General features: G+C 54.0%; 7 protein-coding genes across 7 annotated transcripts; 3 read left to right on the top strand and 4 right to left on the bottom strand.

The window, feature by feature from the left end:
• QC761_605620 (uncharacterized protein) lies at positions 1-1,622 on the bottom strand. Its single transcript, XM_062881009.1, has 4 exons — positions 1,371-1,622; positions 902-1,084; positions 508-810; positions 1-452 (listed from the first exon to the last, which is right to left on the bottom strand). The coding sequence occupies exons 1-4, from the start codon at positions 1,484-1,486 to the stop codon at positions 152-154; spliced, it is 903 nt and encodes a 300-aa protein (XP_062729254.1). The 5' UTR covers positions 1,487-1,622; the 3' UTR covers positions 1-151.
• Positions 1,623-1,734: 112 nt separating this feature from the next.
• On the bottom strand, positions 1,735-4,493 carry ATP2 (atp2, beta subunit of the F1 sector of mitochondrial F1F0 ATP synthase; the record flags this gene model as incomplete). Its single annotated transcript, XM_062881008.1, has 4 exons — positions 1,735-2,796; positions 2,862-3,390; positions 3,703-4,135; positions 4,246-4,493. 4 exons carry the CDS (start codon positions 4,491-4,493, stop codon positions 2,102-2,104), a joined length of 1,905 nt encoding a protein of 634 aa, XP_062729253.1. The 3' UTR covers positions 1,735-2,101.
• A 531-nt stretch (positions 4,494-5,024) lies between these two features.
• Positions 5,025-8,037, bottom strand: GLC3 (alpha-1,4-glucan branching enzyme; the record flags this gene model as incomplete). Its single annotated transcript, XM_062881007.1, has 5 exons — positions 7,281-8,037; positions 7,098-7,222; positions 6,143-7,050; positions 5,752-6,087; positions 5,025-5,697 (listed from the first exon to the last, which is right to left on the bottom strand). Exons 1-5 carry the CDS (start codon positions 7,360-7,362, stop codon positions 5,025-5,027), a joined length of 2,124 nt encoding a protein of 707 aa, XP_062729252.1. The 5' UTR covers positions 7,363-8,037.
• On the top strand, positions 7,802-10,263 carry MCX1 (ATP-binding protein; the record flags this gene model as incomplete). Its single annotated transcript, XM_062881006.1, has 2 exons — positions 7,802-9,118; positions 9,174-10,263. The coding sequence occupies exons 1-2, from the start codon at positions 8,409-8,411 to the stop codon at positions 10,261-10,263; spliced, it is 1,800 nt and encodes a 599-aa protein (XP_062729251.1). The 5' UTR covers positions 7,802-8,408.
• A 512-nt stretch (positions 10,264-10,775) lies between these two features.
• Positions 10,776-11,987, top strand: CIA1 (Cytosolic iron-sulfur protein assembly protein; the record flags this gene model as incomplete). Its single annotated transcript, XM_062881005.1, has 1 exon — positions 10,776-11,987. The coding sequence occupies one exon, from the start codon at positions 10,776-10,778 to the stop codon at positions 11,985-11,987; it is 1,212 nt and encodes a 403-aa protein (XP_062729250.1).
• A 630-nt stretch (positions 11,988-12,617) lies between these two features.
• TFB1 (RNA polymerase II transcription factor B subunit 1) lies at positions 12,618-14,603 on the bottom strand (the record flags this gene model as incomplete). The annotated part of the gene is made up of 1 exon (XM_062881004.1): positions 12,618-14,603. One exon carries the CDS (start codon positions 14,601-14,603, stop codon positions 12,618-12,620), a length of 1,986 nt encoding a protein of 661 aa, XP_062729249.1.
• Positions 14,604-15,390: 787 nt separating this feature from the next.
• On the top strand, positions 15,391-19,017 carry KGD1 (2-oxoglutarate dehydrogenase E1 component). Its single transcript, XM_062881003.1, has 2 exons — positions 15,391-18,399; positions 18,464-19,017. The coding sequence occupies exons 1-2, from the start codon at positions 15,810-15,812 to the stop codon at positions 19,003-19,005; spliced, it is 3,132 nt and encodes a 1,043-aa protein (XP_062729248.1). The 5' UTR covers positions 15,391-15,809; the 3' UTR covers positions 19,006-19,017.
• Positions 19,018-19,504: the final 487 nt, after the last annotated feature.

Below are 19,504 nucleotides of genomic sequence, written 5' to 3'. Positions count from 1 at the left end.
TTCATCGAGCTGCCTACCCTACCGACCAGCAACAGCTCTTTTCCCAAACAACCAACACATCACCAAACACTGCTTCATACTCTCCAACCACCCATCGCCTCTTCCACGACCAACATCTCCATCCACCTCACCAACACCTCACATCACCCCCCTAAATCCCAAACCACTGCTCACTAGCCGTCAAATTACTCGGAACACTATGCCCCACCCCTTGCGCCCAAATCCCCTGCAACATCCCCTCCGTCCCATAGTTCTCTGTCCTGTAGTTCCTCTCCGGGAAATTCTGCACCGTGCTCGTCGGCGTCTGGCTCAACCCAAACACATTCGTCCACTGCTTGATCGTCTCCTGGTAGTTGTTCGGGCTCAGAGTCCCATCAGCACTGCCATGCCAGACCTGCATCCTGGGTCTAGGACCGGTATACCCTGGGTACATTGCTCTCACCACGTTCCCCCTGTCATCCATATAAGCATCCCACGTTTGAAGAGAACAGAAAGGGGGAAACATACCACTGCTCAACAGAAGCTCTACTCTGCCCCCCACTACAACTATTATTCCACTGCGCCACTCCCCCTCCACTACTAACAAAACAACCCGCCGGCACCCCGCTATAAAGCGAAACAGCCCTGATCAAATCAGGATACGCAGCCGCCATGACATTGCTCATCATCCCCCCCGACGAACCCCCCGTGACAAAAACTTTTTCCTTGTCAATGTTGTACTTTTCGATGGCGTAGAGGATCATGTTTGCAATCGCGTGGCTGTCACCACCTCCGTTCCTGACCAAGGATCTCTTCGAGCTCACATCCCAGCTTCGATCGTCAGATTGGGAAGACAAAAGGGGGGGAAGAGAGAGTGAGAGAGAGAGAGAGTGTGTGTGAGAGAGAGAGAGAGAAGACTCACCAACCCCCATTGTTGGGACTGCTAGGCCAGACAGTGACATACCCCTTCCTGTCACTCCCTTGCCTCCAAGGGATCTTTGCATTATTAAAATAACTCGGCCCGGAGCTCTGGCAGGAGTGGATCGCGACAACCAGCGGTCCTTTTCCCTGACCGGACCAGGGCTTGTCAGGGACGTAGACGTGCCTGTTGCCAAATTTATCATCAGCTCCCAAATTTTACCAGACAAAACCTCCCCCACCTTCCTTCCCTCCTTTCCACCTTCACCCTCTGGGTTCCCATCACTCAACGACCTAAACCAAAGTCTCTCACATCCTATTCCCCTCCGTGGAAAAGGAAAAAAAGAAAAAAAAAAGAAAAAAGGAGACCACAGCCATCATGACCACGTTAAACAAAGGCTGCTTGGTGGAGGGCCAAAAACAACCCAACCACGCACACCATAAGTAGTGAAGAGACAGAGGAAAAAACTCACATCTGCGGCTTACTAGTAGCATTATTAGGATAAGTCACAGCCGTCAACTGCGCTCCCATAACACCCCCAGCAGCCAGGGCAACAAGCCGGACTAGAGTCGACATCGACCAAGCCATGGCTGACCGTCGGTGATTCAATTGAGGTTGAAACGAAAAGAATAGAGTGGGGAGGATGACGATGATATCCTCCCAGCAGAAAGAAATCTCCTGCGGTCAAGACCTGTCACTTTATACTCTTTCGCTTACCCGTCCCTCCTACTCACCACCCCCCATTAATCCCCTTTCCATACCCCCATGATCCCCAGGCCTGGATCGACACCCCGGATTCACATCACATGATTTAATCCCCAGATATTACCCCCAAAGCCCTCCATTCGACGGACTCTTAAAATCCCGTCACCCATAGGACAACTGCTCTTTCACAAAGCCACACAGGACGACACAGGCTAAACCTTCATTTACTATATATCAGCAATCAAAATCTCCCATTGGCCCCCCCTTTTATCCCACCACCATGTGTACCAAATCTAATGTCGAGACTTTCACACGCAGACATCAGACGAAATGGAACAGACATAACAACGGGATACACAGAGATAACGTGGAAAGACTCAATTGATACACAGCTCACAAAAGAAACTTGACTGAGCTAGGGAACTCCCCGGAAACCATTTTCGCTTCTATACACAGGTCGCCGATTCCTTCCCACTTTTACACCTCGCCACCACCAAATTAAGCGCTCGCTTCAAGCTCGGCAAGAATCTTCTCACCCTTGGCGCGGGCGGAAGCAAAGTCACCAACCATGTAGAAAGCACCCTCAGGGAGGTCATCACCCTCACCAGAAAGAATGGCCTTGAAGGAGGCGATGGTGTCCTTGAGGTCGACGAGCTTACCCTCGATACCAGTGAAAACCTGGGCGACAGTGAAAGGCTGGCTCAGGAAACGCTGGATCTTGCGGGCACGCTCGACGGTAAGCTTATCGGCTTCAGAAAGTTCGTCCATACCAAGAATGGCAATGATATCCTGAAGAGACTTGTACTCCTGGAGGATCTGCTGGACACGGGTGGCGGTCTGGTAGTGCTCCTCACCGACAATGCGGGGGTCGAGCATACGAGACTTGGAGTCGAGAGGGTCGACGGCGGGGTAGATACCCAACTCGGAGATACCACGGGACAAGACGGTGGTGGCGTCCAAATGGGCGAAGGTGGTGGCGGGGGCAGGATCAGTCAAATCGTCAGCAGGGACGTAGACGGCCTGGACGGAGGTAATGGAACCCTTGGTGGTGGTGGTGATACGCTCCTGCATACCACCCATGTCGACGGCGAGGGTGGGTTGGTAACCGACGGCAGAGGGGATACGACCAAGAAGGGCAGACACCTCGGAACCGGCCTGGGTGAAGCGGAAAATGTTGTCAATGAAGAGCAACACTGAGAAGCATCAGGTTAGCGTTTTTCCCGACTCTCCAAGGGATTGAGGCATATATATAACTCACCATCCTGACCCTCCTCGTCACGGAAGTACTCAGCGACGGTAAGACCGGTAAGGGCGACACGGGCACGGGCTCCAGGAGGCTCGTTCATCTGACCGAAGACCAGGGCGACCTTGGACTCGCCATCAAGCTGAATGACGGAAGTCTCCTGCATTTCGTGGTACAGATCGTTACCCTCACGGGTACGCTCACCGACACCAGTGAAGACGGAGTAACCACCGTGGGCCTTGGCGATGTTGTTGATGAGCTCCTGAATGAACACAGTCTTGCCGACACCGGCACCACCGAAGAGACCAATCTTTCCACCACGGGCGTAGGGGGCGAGGAGGTCGACGACCTTGATACCGGTAACGAGAATCTCGGCGGTGGTGGACTGCTCAATGAACTCGGGAGCCTCGGCGTGAATGGGGAGGCGCTTGTCAGTCTTGATGGGTCCACGCTCGTCGATCGGGTCACCGGTGACGTTCATGATACGACCAAGAGTGGCAGGGCCGACACTAGCAAACGTCAGTTGGGTGTCCCCGACCATACTCTATTGTCCTTGTCGTCAAATAAACTCACGGGATGGTGATGGGAGCACCGGCTGTGACATGGTTAGCTGTCTGATATTGGACATGCAGGTGTAGTTGAGGGTAAAAAACTCACTATCAACGGCCTTGGCGCCGCGAACCAGACCCTCGGTACCTAAATAGCGTCTCAGAAAATAGTCCAACAACTGCCGGATATAGCGGAAACCAACCGTCCATGGCAATACATCTCACGACGTTCTCGCCGAGATGTTGCTGTGCGGGCTGTCAGTACATGTGTGTGGTTGGTGGGATGTGGAGGTGGAGTCTTGGCGTACCGCGACCTCGAGGACAAGCTTGTTGCCACCGTTTTGGGTCTCAAGGGCGTTGAGAATGGGGGGGAGCTTCTCGGTGTCGAACTTGACTGTGGGCAGGGGGTCAGCGACAATGATCTCGGGGACGATATTGTCAAGATTGTTTTTGCTGGGTGGTGTTGCGGTTACTAACCATCGACGACGGCACCTGTTGGTTGGGAGAGACATGGTTAGCTGAATTTTCCCGGATTGTCCCACCTCTAGTGTGGGCGCATGCTTGTGGTCTGGCCGGTCGAGCTTACCGATGACCTGGTAGATCTTGCCATCACCAACACCGGCCGTGCTGGCGAATCTGCTGAGGGCAGGGGCTCTGAAGTTGAGGGGGGCCGGGCGAACGGCGCGACGAGTCGCCGCCGCGAAGGAGGGACGAGCCGTCCGGGCGAAGGCGGAAATGCCGCTGTTGAGGGGGAGGGCAGAAGAGCCTTGGGTTAGTTCTCAATTGGCCTCGATTGGGGACCGGGAAGCCGACGACAGGGAGAGTCCATGGCTGGATCAGCAGCAACTCACCTCTTGAACATCTTGACGATGGTAAGGGCGGACTTGGATGGTGGATGTGCAAGGCAGAGAGAATGGCTTGGAGGAGGAAGAAAACGGGTTCGAAAATCTCTCGATGAGCTTTCGGCTAGAAGCTGCGGAGCTCCATCTTTCCACGTGACCTGACGGATTCCAAGTTTGGAGCTTTTTGACTGAGCGGACCCACATTTTCTCGACAGCACCAGCCATTCTGTTGGCTTCCAGCTCTTCCCTTCTTTCATTTCCCCGATCTCTCACGAACCTGTCGAGGTCTTTCCCCTCACCACTGTAACTATCTAGCAGGTGATGGTCCGTGGTCCCCCGCTCTTGGGCCAATCCTTTTGCAATTTTCAAGGGGAGCTCTGGACCTGGTTGGACTATTGCATCATGGCAGTTGCATATTCTTTCGGGCGTTGGTTTCCCCTCAATGGCCGTTGCCAACCCTGAGAACTGTCCCGCTGCTGTTGAGATGGCTTGCCGGGACGTCCCGGGATGGAGCCCCTGGAGCTGATTGGGTTTTGGCTGAACTCAATTGACAGCTTGGATCCTCGCACGAGCGAAGCTCCTCCCACTCAAGACTTTTGAAACATAACACACCAATTGCTCAATGTACATTTTCATACATATTTGTGTGAACCTGTCTATCTTTGGGGATTTTCCCATCCCGCTTTTACAAGAAAATATCTACACCCAGAATATACCTCCAACACCTTTTGATAACCCAGGATTTAAAAGCCACCTAACCGGGTGACCCAAGACACCGCCTGCTGCAGTCAGTGACCGTTTGGAGTGGTGGTCGACTCCAAAGCAAAGACCAGAGCAGTCCTGCAAGGGAGGTAGATATGAGTGCAGTTCCTCCGGTGGTTCCACTCCAGAGGCTCGGTGAAGAACCGTGTGTTCGAGTCGACTCTGCTAAAGCCGCCGTGCTCCTTGGTGTCAGAGTCGAGCACAACCCTATATGTGCCTGCGACATCGACACCGATGCGGTAGTTCTCAAAGCTCTGTGTTGGGTGGAAGTTGAAAGCAAACACCACGCCAGCCCGCTCAAAGACGATGACCTTGTCACCTTCGTGCTTGAGCGAGATGTACGCCTGGGGAGCATGCAGCCAGCCATACTTGTTCTCACACAAGTTCATGGAGCGGTCAAAGTTGTTGAGGAACTGATACCGAAGGAGGCGGTCCTCGGTCAGGTTCAGCTGGCGGCGAGCATACCAGAAAGAGTTCTGATTGCCCTCACGGGGGAAGTCCAACCACTCGGGGTGACCAAACTCGTTGCCCTCAAAGTTGAGGTAGCCCTCGCCTCCGAGAGCATGGGTCAACAGACGGATCATCTTGTGCAAGGCCATACCGCGGTCAATAACCGGGGTCAATGGGGTGAGCGTAGACATATGGGTGTAGAGCTCAGCGTCGCACAGATGCATCATAAGAGACTTGTCACCGACAAGACTAGAGTAGAGTTAGCATCGAAATAGCAAATCTCTTAGGTAAGGAGAAACGTACGCTTGATCGTGACTCTCGGCATAGGCGATCGTCTTTTCGCCGTGACGGCGGTTGGTGAGGGTGAAGGTAATGTTGCCAATGTCCCACTCCTCATCCTTCTTCTCCTTGAGGATCTTGATCCACATGTCGGGAATGGCCATGGCAAGTCTGTAGTCGAAGCCAACACCACCCAGTGAGAGTGGCAGACAAAGCGCCGGCATGCCAGAGACATCCTCAGCAACCGTGATGACGTCAGGGTAGAGTTCGTGAAGCAGTTCGTTGGCCAACATGAGGTAGACAACAGCCTCCTCGTCGACATCAGCACCAAAGTACTCATGGTAACCACCCGAGAAGCCGCTGTTAAGTGTCGGTCAATGACTGCCACGGGGTTGGGATAGGCTCTAAGACTTACGTTCCAATACCGTGATGAAGGTAAAGCATGCTAGTAACACCGTCGAACCGGAATCCATCAAAGTGGTACTCGTCCATCCAGAATCTCAAGTTGCTCAGGAGGAATCTGAGCACCTCATGGTGGCCATAGTTGAACAGTCTGCTGTCCCAGAGCTCGTGCTTTCCTTTGGCACCCGCGTGGAAGTACTGGTGGTCTGTGCCATCAAACTCGTTCAGGCCGTCCAGGACGTTCTTGGAAGCGTGACTGTGAACAACATCGAGAAGAACAACGAGTCCCAGGCTGTGAGCCGTGTCGACCAACTCCTTCAGGTCCTCAGGCGGGCCATATCTGCTGCTGGCGGCGAAGAAGTTGTTGACCTGGTAGCCGAAGCTGGCATAGTAGGCGTGTTCCATGATGGCCATGAGCTGGATGGCGTTGTAACCCAGGCTCTTGATGCGTGGGAGCATGTTCTTGGTGAATTCCTTGTAGGTGGTAACCCTGAGCTCTGGTGACGAGATACCGACATGGGCTTCGTAGATCCTCAAGCTCTCTGGCCTCTTGGGCCTCTGGTGCTTGAAAGAGTACCTCTCAGAGGCGGGGGGGTTCCAGAACCGAGCATCGTAGGCGGGCGAGACGGAGAGATCCTGGGTGACATACTTGATCCAGGCCGGTAGTCTGTCGATCCACTGCCCGTCTGGGAGCTCAAGAGAGATCTTGATCTTGGAGTTGTGGGGGATGGCAGCTTTGCCGTCAGAGGTGGGAGGAATGGTGATCTCAAAGACACCAAAGTCGTTCCTCGTCATGCGATGGGCATTGCGGTCCCAGTTGTTGAATTCACCAATGAGAGCTGCCTGTTTGGCATTGGGTGCCCATTCCTTGTAGTAGATGCTGCCGTCGTCATTTTGATGGATGCCAAACGTGTCAGCGCCCTGGGATGGTCAGTAAAGTCCCTGCCATTGGCAGTGGTGGATCATACCTTGCTGAACTTGTCCAGACCACCTTCGGTCTTCTCAATCTTCTTGATCCATTCTTGAGCCTTGTCAAAGCGTCTCTTCAACGCAGGCTTGAATGGCTCAAGATAGGGATCGAGGGCAACCACGCCTGATTCATGTCAGCTTCACTGCCAGTCCATATTTTGGCATGTTGGGATAGGACGTACCAGTTCCATCATTGGGGATGTTACCAGCGGTATGACCATTCTTGGCCAGGGTGTTGGACGATTCAAGAGCAACGGGATCCATCTTGTTTGATGAAAATTTGTGAATTGAAGAGTACGTCAAACAGGAATATCAAATCGCCTCGTAGGGTGCTTCTTAGCGTGACTTGAGGGGCAGCCAGCTGACGCTTCCGGGACAAGCTATCAAGACGAGAACGCTTTCAAATTGTTGCTTGGGTGGGAAGAAGACGTCAAGGAGAGAAACAAAAGATTGGGCTCTCGCTGGATTCGACACAGATATAGATGGTGTGTTCTGGGAAGATGTGGTGTGAGGTTGATAAAAGCCCAAAGGGGTCTTTCAGTTGGTATGTAGATGCTAATTACATCATTGGAGCCCCTCCTAGTGCAGCCCAATACAACCCACCAGTGGGAAGGGGCTCCACGCCTGGTGCAAACCCAGCGAGTATTTGTATGCGTGTATTGCCTGCAGCAATGCCCCTTTCTGTGCCGTGCCCGTTGGGAGCCAAACCTCATGCGCCATTCATCTGTGACCTGCCCCTGGAGGGGAGCCTGAAGCCCGCTTATCGCAGAGATGCAGCAGTCCGACCAGTCCAGCCCACGCCAGCCGAAGTTCGGACAAGAAGAGATAGAGAGGGGGAGCTGATATCGACGCCATGACCCGATTCGCCTCCTTCTGGCTGAGCTAGGTTTGGTGGGGTCTTTGCTAAGACACTGACACTGACACTGACGAGCACTTACGGGCAGACAAGGAGGGGAGCTTTCCGGAACTCAGGTGGAGGTGGAGAGCTCTCTCCAACAAGACAAGGGAGATGCGCGACGCGCGGGCGGTGGTCGGTGCTTCTCCCCCGCACTCCGGGTCATCCAGGTGCTTTAACCACCGTTGCCATTGTCTCACGGGCTAGCACAATGATGTGTGCCATCGCAAACACTCCCTTCTCGGTTTTTCTCCATCCTGACTGATACCGGCAAACCTCTTGTTACTAAAATATTCTTAAATCACCTACGCCTCTTCCTGACTCTTACCGTCCGTGCTCCGACCCCTACCACGTACGCCGATCGCACCCGCGAGCTGCCTTCTCCCGAGCATGACAGTAGCTCAAGCACACCATCATGTTGGTCTTGACTAGACCGCTGGCGCCTCTATGCGCAACACCGCGATTTGCCCGGCTTCGGAGCCCAGCCTATTCAACCTCGAGCATCCTCCTCGCCTCCCCCCGCCGATCTAATTACTTCAACTCGGGCTTCACGTCAAGCTACGATCCGACACAGGACACCGGCCGCGGTCCCATCTTCTCCAAGTCCAAGTTTGGCGTCCCGCAGTTCTACCCCCGAGATCTGAAAAAGAGGGTAGACGACTACGTGGTGGGCCAGGACCGGGCGAAGAAGACCATCTGCTCCGTCATCTTCAACCACTACCAAGGGCTCCGGCGGCGTCAACACCACGAGCTGCAGGATCAACATCTGAGGGAAAAGATCCAGAGACAAAAGTTTGCTCAGGACCGCGAGATCTTTGAGCGCACAGGTTACAGCGCGCCTGTACACCCTGTCGAAGGTGGGCGAAGGCACTCTGATCGTTCTGCTTATGCTCCCAAATCGTGGCGGCAGCAGACTAACATCCGCCATGTTGCTGAAGACGAATTTCCCGGTCACCACGAGTCCGTACGGGGCACCCACAATGAAGTTCTCGAAGACCCATTTGAGGCACCCTCGGACAACTTCTACATTCAGGAGGACCTGACGGTGCCGAACCATGTCAAGATTGACAAGAGTAACCTGCTCTTGATTGGTCCTACGGGCGTGGGAAAGACGTATATCTTGGAGTGAGTTCACTTCTTTGCTGATGTAGAATTGGGCCACTTGCTTACAGCCGTGCAGAACCCTCAGCAAAAAACTCAACGTCCCCTTCACCATCAGCGACTGCAACTCCTTCACCCAAGCAGGCTACATCGGCCAAGACGTCGAATCCTGCATCGAGCGTCTCCTCATCGAAGCCAACTACGACGTTAAGGCCGCCGAGCATGGAATCATTGTCCTCGACGAGTTTGACAAGATCGCTAGAAAAGAAACCGTCAACGGAAGAGACGTAGGCGGAGAGGGTGTTCAGCAAGCATTGCTGAAGCTGGTAGAAGGCACCAAGGTCACCATCACTGTCAAGGACAACCGGTCCTCCCGCACACAAAACCAGCCCCCCACCGGTTACGGATCAACCACACCACCACAAGCGCCCCCATCGGGGAAAGTCGACCAGTACACCATTGACACCACCAACATTCTGTTTGTTTTCTGTGGCGCCTTTGTAGGGCTGGATAAAACCGTTCTGAGGAGGGTGTCCAAACCCTCCATCGGGTTCGGTTCAGAAATCCGAGGCGGGAGGTCATTCTCCTCGACAAACAGTCTGAAGGATATCCTTCCTCTGGAATCCTACCGCCATCTCCCTCACCAACCAATCTTTGAACCCAACTTCACCCCCCTCGACCTAACCACACCCGCGGATCTCCAAGCCTTTGGCTTTATCCCCGAGCTCATTGGCAGGTTGCACAACATCTGCGCGCTTAGTCCACTCTCTCTCGAAGAGCTCTATCGCATCTTGACTGAACCAAGAAATAGCCTCGTGGCGCAATACACGGCCCTGTTTGAAACCTACCCTAGTAAGCTGTTCTTCACCCGGTCGGCACTGTACGCCATCGCGGAAAGGGCAGCGAAGAACGAGACGGGGGCGAGAGGGCTGAAGATGGAGATGGAGAGGGTGTTGGCGGAGCCGATGTACGATGCGCCGACGCCGTATGTGCTCATTACGGAGGCTTGCGTGAAGGGGGAGGAGAAGGCGGGGTATTGGGGGAAGGATGGGAAGATGGAGGTGGAGAGGAGGATTAGGGAGGAGGACGAGAGGATGGTGAATGGGGGGGTGGAGGTGAGGTTGTCGGCTGAGGAGGCGAGGGAGGCGGCTGGGTTGGGGAGTGCATAAGTACATAGTTTGATATTCAAGGCGTTTTGGGTATGGGATGGGATGGGATGGGATGGGATGAGGGTTTGGGTCTTTTAGTTTGGGCAACATTCAGGGACGGACGGACGTGAGAACAGTAAACAGCATATTTTGATAGTAGCATTCTGGTTTATTAGGGATAGCGATTTTGAGTAATATATGAAAGAGAATGATTTCTCTTATCTTAACTGGGGAGCTATACAGTTAGTTATGTTGACTGTTCTGATTGCATCCATCATCCAGGGAAGCTCTCGGTGTAAGTGGGGCTCTCAGCGGGATCGGAGCCGGTGGCCGTAATTCTGCCAGTGAGGGGCGCTTTTTGGAGGGGCACTCTTTACTAGTCAACAGTCACAACCGAGATGGACATTTGGTGACAGATTTATACTTTTTTTTTTTCTTAGCAATATTATTTCCTCCTCCTCCAGCTCTACCATATTACTCACCGTTCCCTTTACCAGCTATCAATTCCCCATCTCCAGACCACAACCGCAACAATGCCACCACCACCAATACAACTCCTCCCCCTAGCAACCTTCACTCCCGACCTCTACACCCGCGCCTGGCAATCAACCCCCCACCCCTCCCTCCCCCTCCTAGCAACAACCCACGACAAGACCGTCACCGTGTTTTCCCTCGCGACCTTTTCAAAGCACTCGTCCCTCACGGGGGGTCACAGCCGCTCTATCCGATCCTGCGCCTGGCAGCCTTCTTCTTCCTCTCAAACCCTGCGTCTCGTAACCGGCAGTTTTGACTCCACGGCCGGGATCTGGACTTACAATCCTGCTGCCACGCTCGAAAAACCCATCGGTCAAGGGGGGGAGGAGGAGGAGAGGGAGGAGGAAGAATGGGAATTCACCCTCGTGCTCGAAGGCCACGAAAACGAAGTCAAGTCGTTAAGTTTTAGTCCGTCGGGACAGTATCTAGCTACTTGCAGTAGGGATAAATCGATTTGGATATGGGAGCACTTATCGGGAGGGGAGGATGGAGAGGAGGATGAGGATTGGGAGACGGTTGCTGTTTTAAGTGAGCATGATGGGGATGTGAAAACTGTGGCTTTTGCGCCGGGTTTTAAACAGGGCAAGAGGCATGATGGGAGGAGGTATGGGAGTGATTGTTTGGCTAGTGGGAGTTATGATGATACGGTTAGGGTTTGGAGGGAGGATCAGGATGGGGAGTGGGGGTGTGTGAGTGTGCTGGAGGGGGGGGTTGGGACTGTTTGGGGGGTTGAGTGGGAGAAAAGGGAGAGGGAAAATGGGAGGTATCAGAGGTTGATGACTGCTGGGGCGGAGGGGGGGGTTAAAGTTTGGGAACTCAAGGAGGAGGAGGGAGAGGAAGAGGAAGGGGATAGTAGGTGGGGAGGGGTGCCGAATAGGATGAGGCAGAGTTTGAGGGAGGAGTGGGAGGTTAAGGGGGTGTTGCCGAGGGTTCACACTAGGGAGATTTACTCGGTTGGTTGGAGTGGGGAGAGTGGATTGGTGGCTACGACGGGGGGGGATGGGTTGTTGGTTGTTTATGAGGAGGATAAAGAGACAAAGGAGTGGAAGGTTAGGGCGAAGGTGGAGGGTGCGCATGGGCCGTATGAGGTTAATCATGTTACTTGGTGCAGGAGGTTTGATAAGGGGGCGGAGGGGAGGCAGGAGGAGATGTTGGTTACCACGGGGGATGATGGGGTTGTGAGGGCTTGGGAGGTGAGGATAGGGGAGTAGATGGAGGGTGATGGGAAGTGATGGGAATAGAGAATAATAACAAAATAAGCTTGAGACCATGTTTGCTGTTTTGTGGTGAGATGTTGGGGCTGTAGCATGGTCAGGGTCGCGCTTTCCTTTTTTGTTACTGGGGGTTGCTCCTTCCGTGTTATGAACACCGCACAAGCTGCTCCTTCCCTCACAGGGTTATAGATACCAAGTTTGCTCTTGCCTTCAATCGGAGACGCCCGAGGAGGGGTGGTATGGCTCAGTGGTATGAGGGGATGCCCAATTATTCCTGCCCATTCCACCTAACAAAGGAATGTAAGGCGACGCTGGTGATTGTGGCAGGGACTCCGGGGTTCTCTGACACTTGAGGCGAATAAATCTGAACTCGAACCCCCTTTTTTTCATTTTTTTCATTTTCGTTTTTACGACTTTTTCAGTTAACAATATGCCCTGGATTCACAATTCGAAAAAAAAATCCAATTTAGCTCTTGTCTCCTGTTCTAAAAACAGCAATGTATGGTATCGATGCTTGTCAAAGAGTATATTACACCCGCTTCACCCGCTGCCACCGTTGTCTGTTTGTTTTGTCTGCAATCTTGAATATCCCAATCTATCCCCCCTCAGCTGTCTTCCAGTTCTGCTCTATCTCCCCCTCCCACTCTGTTCCCAAACCCGCTCCGCAATCTTCAACCCAACCAACGTCTGCTCAAACAAGCCAAGCACATCCTCCCTCCCCCCTCTAATCTTGGGCCTCTTCCCCTTGACGCCCGTCTTTTTGAACCGGGCGAACGCCTCGTCTATCACCTGCTGTTCCCTCTCCCTTCTTAGCTTCTCGGCCTCTTCCGCCAGAGCCTCGATTCTTTCGCGTGATTTCCCCAGGGCGTCGACGTAATACCTCAGTTCTTGCTGGTTGGCGTTTTTGTCTGAGAAGGTGTTGTAGAATTGGCGGAGGAATTCAACAGTGGAGGCGTTGGTGAGGTAGCATTGGTGGGATATCGAGGCTGGGATTGTCAGTGGTTCGGCAGGGAGGGTAGTACCTGATGAGGTGGTTATGCCAGAGGAGGATAGGGAGGTGTTTTCTGCTTGGCGTTTCTTCAGTGAAGACAAAATTTGGTTTTTGGCTGCTAACCGGGCGTTGTGGGAGCCGATGTGAGGTGTGGCTGTGACGTGGGGAGTGGTAGGGTCAGCGTTGGCCTCGTCGTCGGAGTCGTCGTTGACACCTATGCCTTTTCGTAGATCGAGACCTCCTGAGGGGTCCTCGTCTACCATGTCGAGGTCTGCTTGGACTTCGAATAACACACCCGTGGGGTCTTGTTGGGCAAACAAGGCCTGGTCGGTGGCGTTGGTGGAGTTGGGTTGGGCAGTTTGGGTGTTGGTGGGAAATAAGGCAGACTGCTCCTTGAGGTTGAGAATGATGCGAGAAGAAGGGGTTTCGCCCCTGAGATCGCGGAGAGTGAGTTCCTCTATGGTGCGGGTGTCATCTGGGATGCCATTTGGACCGGCCGAGGGATCCAAGTCTGAAGGGGCGACGTCGGCCATGATTTTCTCAGATATGGAGTTGAGAGTTCGGATGATGGGGACGTTGGCTCTGGGACGCATCTCGACATCTTTTCTGTTGCCGGATTTGAAACCGCCTTGGTTTTCTTCGTTAGCGTTGATGTCGATTATATGTGGGAGTTGCTGGGCAGCGTTGATTTTGCTGGTGAAGCCCATGTCGTTGGGAGCGTTCAGATACTTGTCGAAGAGAGGCTCGGTGTTGTCGATGTCGGTCACACGCTCGCCGCGGAGTTTCTTGCAGAGCTTGCTCAGGAAGAATTTGGACCAGAAGGTGGCCACCGAGACCTTTGGGACATTTTCGTTGTATATCCTCCTCACTAGAGGATGTTGGTGGAGGATGGTTTGAATTTGTTCTGGATTCAGACTGAGCTTGACCTCGCCGTCTTCGGTTCGTGGTTTTATCGTAGACAGCACATTGTAGGCGCCCTTCTTCTGGTTGACTTCGATAGCATGAGCCCTAAGCAGACCAATACGGGTGGACCAAAACTGAGCATCAAAAGCAGCATCTGATATTGATGGCGGTTTCAATGAGAGCGCCTGTGCATACGTCTGGGCCAGATCGTCGTCCTTGTTTAACAGAGACCGCTGAAGCTCGAGATCTGCTTTTAACGCATTGTCGTCAAACCAGCGAACAGTTGGGCCCTTGGAGTTGACAGTGCTGGCGAACGACATGGCCGCCGAGGCACCAGCCCCGTTGGCATCGGCCTGGGGGGTGCCGATAGGCTTGGGAACACTGGGATCATTGCCGCGCAGTTCAGATAGAATTTGTGATAACAGAGCTTTGATGGCATTGGCTTCTGCGCGGGCATCTGTCGGCGATGTAAACTGGAACAGAAAGGCCGCTCCTGCTTGTCCTTCCTCTGTGCTCTTGGGCTTCTCAATCACCTTGAGAATAACCTTGGGCGCCGTGTCTGGCGTCTGCTGCAAGTTCAAGATCCTTTCCAAAGCCAGAGATACCGTAGGCGGGCCATTCGCAGGCAACGGCGACCAGATCAGGAATTTCTTGTCTTCTGTCAAGGTGAGGACGCCATCTTTTTTCTTGTAGGTCGCCCTTCCCTGAGGGAGCTCCATCACGGAGAGCCAGACTGCCTCACTGCCAACTCGACTCTGGGTTCCTTGTCAGGTTTTATAATTGCTGTATCAAGCGCTATGTGTCATAGAGTGTCACTCTCTCGCGACTAAGAGAGTGACGGATGGATAGATTGATGGATGTGTGGCGGTGTGAATGGCGCAGTTGAAGTCGATATTAAAGGTTGGCTGGACTTTGAATTGACGAAACCTCCAGGCAACGGCGTCGATGCCAAGCCACACTAATTATAAAATCCGGGTGCTCCGTGCCCCAGAGTTGCTCTCGGCTCCGCAGATTTTCTTGGGGGCACGCCCGGGCCCCGGAGCGGCGTTAAGTCCCGGGATCCAACATCCAGTTTGAGCCCAATTTCAAATTCACCTCTAGACGTCTTCTGGAACAGGTGGTGGGAGCAATCCCTGCGATGAGATGAAATTGGACGGCCTACCCTGCTGCTAGGAGTTGATTACAGCCTTGGGTTGAGGTAATACCAACTCTTTTAAGTACCGAATAAAGAGAAACCTGGAAGAGAAAAAAAGACTCGCGCTCACTCGGCTTCTACCGGGGCTCTCGCTGATGTAACTGACTAGTGTGCGGGCGTAGAGCGGGTGACCACTGTTCTGTCACTGGGGCTCGCTGTCGGCGACTTGTCAAAGGGCCCTTCCGCCCAACCGCGAGCCTGGCCACATGACCACCCGGCTTCAGAACGGCGCGGGCTCAGCGTGGCTTCTGGTTGGTGCGCTGGGCCGAGCAGGGATGCAGCGATGCAGCGGGCGAACCAGGGCCTTCACTGAAAATTGCCGTCATCATCCTCCGGAGACCCATTACGATTTCGCTCGATTTTCGTTTTCCAGCTTTTTTTATCAAGATTGAAGACAGAAAGGCCACCCCCCTGATCTGATCTGTCTTTGTGTTTTTTCCCCGTCCCTCTGTTTGCCTTTTGCTGCTCCTCGCTGACGGCGGCATCGTTTTTCTACCACTCTCCCCTCCACCTACGACTTACTCCGCCACTCATTTCTGGGTTTGGGTTCCAGGTTGTTGCGCTGTTCGGTGTAACACGCTCGGCACTACGATACCGCATCGATACGAAGTACCGCATTTTAGACGGGACGGCTTTGGGTTTCCTCTCAGCGGCCGATTTTTCACACATTTGCCTCAACTCCAGACAACAATTTCAAGTCACCACCTCCTGACCTGGGACCACGACCGCCATGTTGCGCACCTCATTCCGCGCGCTCCAGGGCGCTGCGTCGACCTCTTCGCGATGCTTCTCGACCGCCACAGTAACCGCCCGTGCCAGCCTCAAGCTCTCCGTGAGCCGTCGTCCTCTGGCTGTCGCCGCCCAAAAGCGCTTCGACAGCGCCCTCCATAACCCTCCCGATGCCGCCGACAACTTCCTGTCCGGTAACACGGCCAACTACATCGATGAGATGTACCTGCAGTGGAAGAAGGATCCCCAGAGCGTCCACATCTCATGGCAGGTCTACTTCAAGAACATGGAGAGCGGTGACATGCCCATCTCCAGGGCCTTCACACCTCCCCCGTCCCTCGTGCCGAGCAGCAACCAGACTGTTGTCAACTTGGCCGCCGGTGCCGGTGTCGGCATCGGTGAGGGCACCGATGTCACCAACCATCTCAAGGTCCAGCTCCTTGTGCGCGCCTACCAGGCTCGTGGCCACCACAAGGCCAAGATCGATCCCCTGGGCATCCGTAACGCCAATAAGTCTGGTTTCGGCAACATCAGACCCAAGGAACTCGAGCTCGACTACTACCAATTCACTGAGAAGGACCTGGATACCGAATACACTCTTGGCCCCGGTATCTTGCCCCGCTTCAAGCGGGATGGCCGCGAGAAGATGACCCTCCGTGAGATTGTGGCTGCTTGCGAGCAGATCTACTGCGGTTCCTACGGTGTCGAGTTCATCCACATTCCCGACAGAGAAAAGTGCGACTGGCTCCGCGAGCGCCTCGAGGTTCCCCAGCCCTTCAAGTACTCCATCGACGAGAAGCGCCGCATCCTCGACCGTCTCATCTGGTCCTCCAGCTTCGAGGCCTTCCTGGCCACCAAGTACCCCAACGACAAGAGATTCGGTCTGGAGGGTTGCGAGACCCTTGTTCCCGGCATGAAGGCCCTGATTGACCGCAGCGTCGATTATGGCGTCAAGGACATTGTCATTGGTATGCCCCATCGTGGTCGTCTCAACGTTCTCTCCAACGTCGTCCGCAAGCCCAACGAGTCCATCTTCAGCGAATTCGCCGGCACTGCCGGTGGTGAGGACGAGGGTTCCGGTGACGTCAAGTACCATTTGGGCATGAACTTTGAGCGTCCCACTCCTTCCGGAAAGCGTGTGCAACTGTCTCTGGTTGCCAACCCCTCCCATTTGGAGGCTGAGGACCCCGTTGTCCTTGGCAAGGTTCGTGCCATCCAGCACTATAACAACGATGAGGTCGAGCACAAGAGCGCCATGGCCGTCCTCCTTCACGGTGATGCTGCTGTTGCCGGCCAGGGTGTCGTTTACGAGTGCTTGGGCTTCCACCAGCTTCCCGCTTTCTCGACCGGCGGTACCATCCACCTGGTGGTCAACAACCAGATTGGTTTCACCACCGATCCCCGCTTCTCTCGTTCGACCGCTTACTGCACTGATATCGCCAAGGCCATCGACGCCCCTGTCTTTCACGTCAACGCCGATGACGTCGAGTCTGTCAACTTCGTCTGCCAGCTCGCTGCCGACTGGCGTGCTGAGTTCAAGCAGGACGTCGTTATCGATCTCGTCTGCTACCGCAAGCACGGCCACAACGAGACCGACCAGCCGTCCTTCACCCAGCCCCTGATGTACAAACGTATCCAGGAGAAGAACCCCCAGATCGAGATCTACGTTGACCAGCTCCTGAAGGAGGGCACTTTCACCAAGGAGGATGTAGAGGAGCACAAGCAGTGGGTGTGGGGCATGTTGGAGGAGAGCTTCGCCAAGTCCAAGGACTACCAGCCTACCTCCAAGGAGTGGACCACCAGTGCCTGGAACAACTTCAAGTCTCCCAAGGAGCTTGCCACTGAGGTCCTTCCTCACAACCCCACTGGTGTTGACCGTCAGACTCTGGAGCACATTGGTACCGTCATCGGCACTGCCCCTGAGGGCTTCAACGTCCACCGCAACCTGAAGCGTATCCTTGCCAACCGCACCAAGTCGGTCATCGAGGGTAAGAACATCGACTGGTCTACTGCTGAGGCTTTGGCTTTCGGTACTCTTGTCACGGAGGGCAAGCACGTCCGCATTTCTGGCCAGGATGTTGAGCGTGGCACCTTCTCCCAGCGTCATGCCGTCTTCCATGACCAGGAGACTGAGGACATCTTCACCCCTCTCCAGCACGTCGGCAAGGACCAGGGCAAGTTTGTCATCTCCAACTCCTCTCTGAGCGAGTACGGTGCTCTTGGCTTTGAGTACGGTTACTCTCTCACCGACCCTAACGGTTTCGTCATGTGGGAGGCGCAGTTCGGTGATTTCGCCAACAACGCCCAGGTCGTCTTTGATCAGTTCATCGCCTCTGGTGAGACCAAGTGGATGCAGCGTACCGGCCTTGTCGTGTCCCTGCCCCACGGTTACGATGGTCAGGGTCCTGAGCACTCTTCCGGCCGTCTCGAGCGTTTCCTCCAGCTCTGCAACGAGGATCCTCGCCTCTACCCCTCGGCCGAGAAGCTCGACCGCCAGCACCAGGACTGCAACATGCAGGTTGCCTACATGACCACCCCCGCCAACTTGTTCCACATTCTCCGTCGCCAGATGAACCGGCAATTCCGGAAGCGTAAGTTGAACCCTTTCCGTTCCGTCCGTCTTGCATGGCCATCCGTGCTAACCTTTCCGTCTAGCCCTCATCCTATTCTTCTCCAAGGCTCTCCTCCGTCATCCTCTCGCCCGCTCCAACATTGAGGAGTTCATTGGCGAGACCCAATTCCAGTGGATCATCCCCGACCCAGCCCACCAGTCTGGTGAGATCAAGGCTCCCGAGGAGATTGACCGCGTCATCCTCTGCTCTGGCCAGGTCTATGCCGGTCTTCACAAGTACCGCGCCGACAACAAGATCGACAACGTTGCCATCACCCGCATCGAGCAGCTCCACCCCTTCCCCTGGGAGCAGCTCCGCGAGAACCTCGACCAGTACCCTAACGCCAAGACCATCGTCTGGGCGCAGGAGGAGCCTCTCAACGCTGGTGCTTGGAGCTACACTCAGCCTCGCATCGAGACTCTGCTCAACAGCACGCAGCACCATGACCGCAAGCACGTGATGTACGCCGGCCGCAACCCCAGCGCGTCGGTGGCCACCGGTCTCAAGTCGTCGCACACCAAGGAGGAGCAGGATCTTTTGGAGAGCGCTTTTACCGTGACTCAGGACAAGCTCAAGGGGGAGTAAGTCTTTTGAATGGGTGTGTTTTGTAAATGAAAGGGCGGGAGGGTAAACAGAGGTGGGGGAGAAAACTACGGTTTTTTGTGTCTCCCTAATGTACATGTATAAACTTTTTTTGAAGTGTCTCTTGAATGAAGCAATCGTTCTTTTTTTCTTATTTTTCCTTTTTTTTTTTTTTTTTGGTAATGAGAAAAAAAGAAACGTGAGTGAGGCAAGAGGATTACACAGGCAAGATGCATGGGATAGGGGAATGGATTGGAATGTGTGTGCATTAAAATAATTGTTTTCTTTTGTTTCTTGAGATCATAGCTTTTGGTTTGGTTTTTGGGAGGGGGTTGTGTGTACGTTAGATGTTAGAATGGGGGGGGGAAGGGTTGGGTACACAATTGAATGATGTTGATGATCTGGTATTTTACGGTATGAGTAATGGCATGAGTGGTATTTGGGTGAGGTATTTCTTGTGATTTGGAAACGGGATTGGTGATATCGATGGGATGTCAAGTAT

This window comes from Podospora bellae-mahoneyi, chromosome 6, assembly GCF_035222275.1.
Source record: "Podospora bellae-mahoneyi strain CBS 112042 chromosome 6, whole genome shotgun sequence".
Taxonomy (NCBI): Eukaryota; Fungi; Ascomycota; class Sordariomycetes; order Sordariales; family Podosporaceae; genus Podospora; species Podospora bellae-mahoneyi.
Note: the sequence above shows the minus strand (reverse complement) of the source record. Positions and strands in the feature narration are given on the sequence as shown.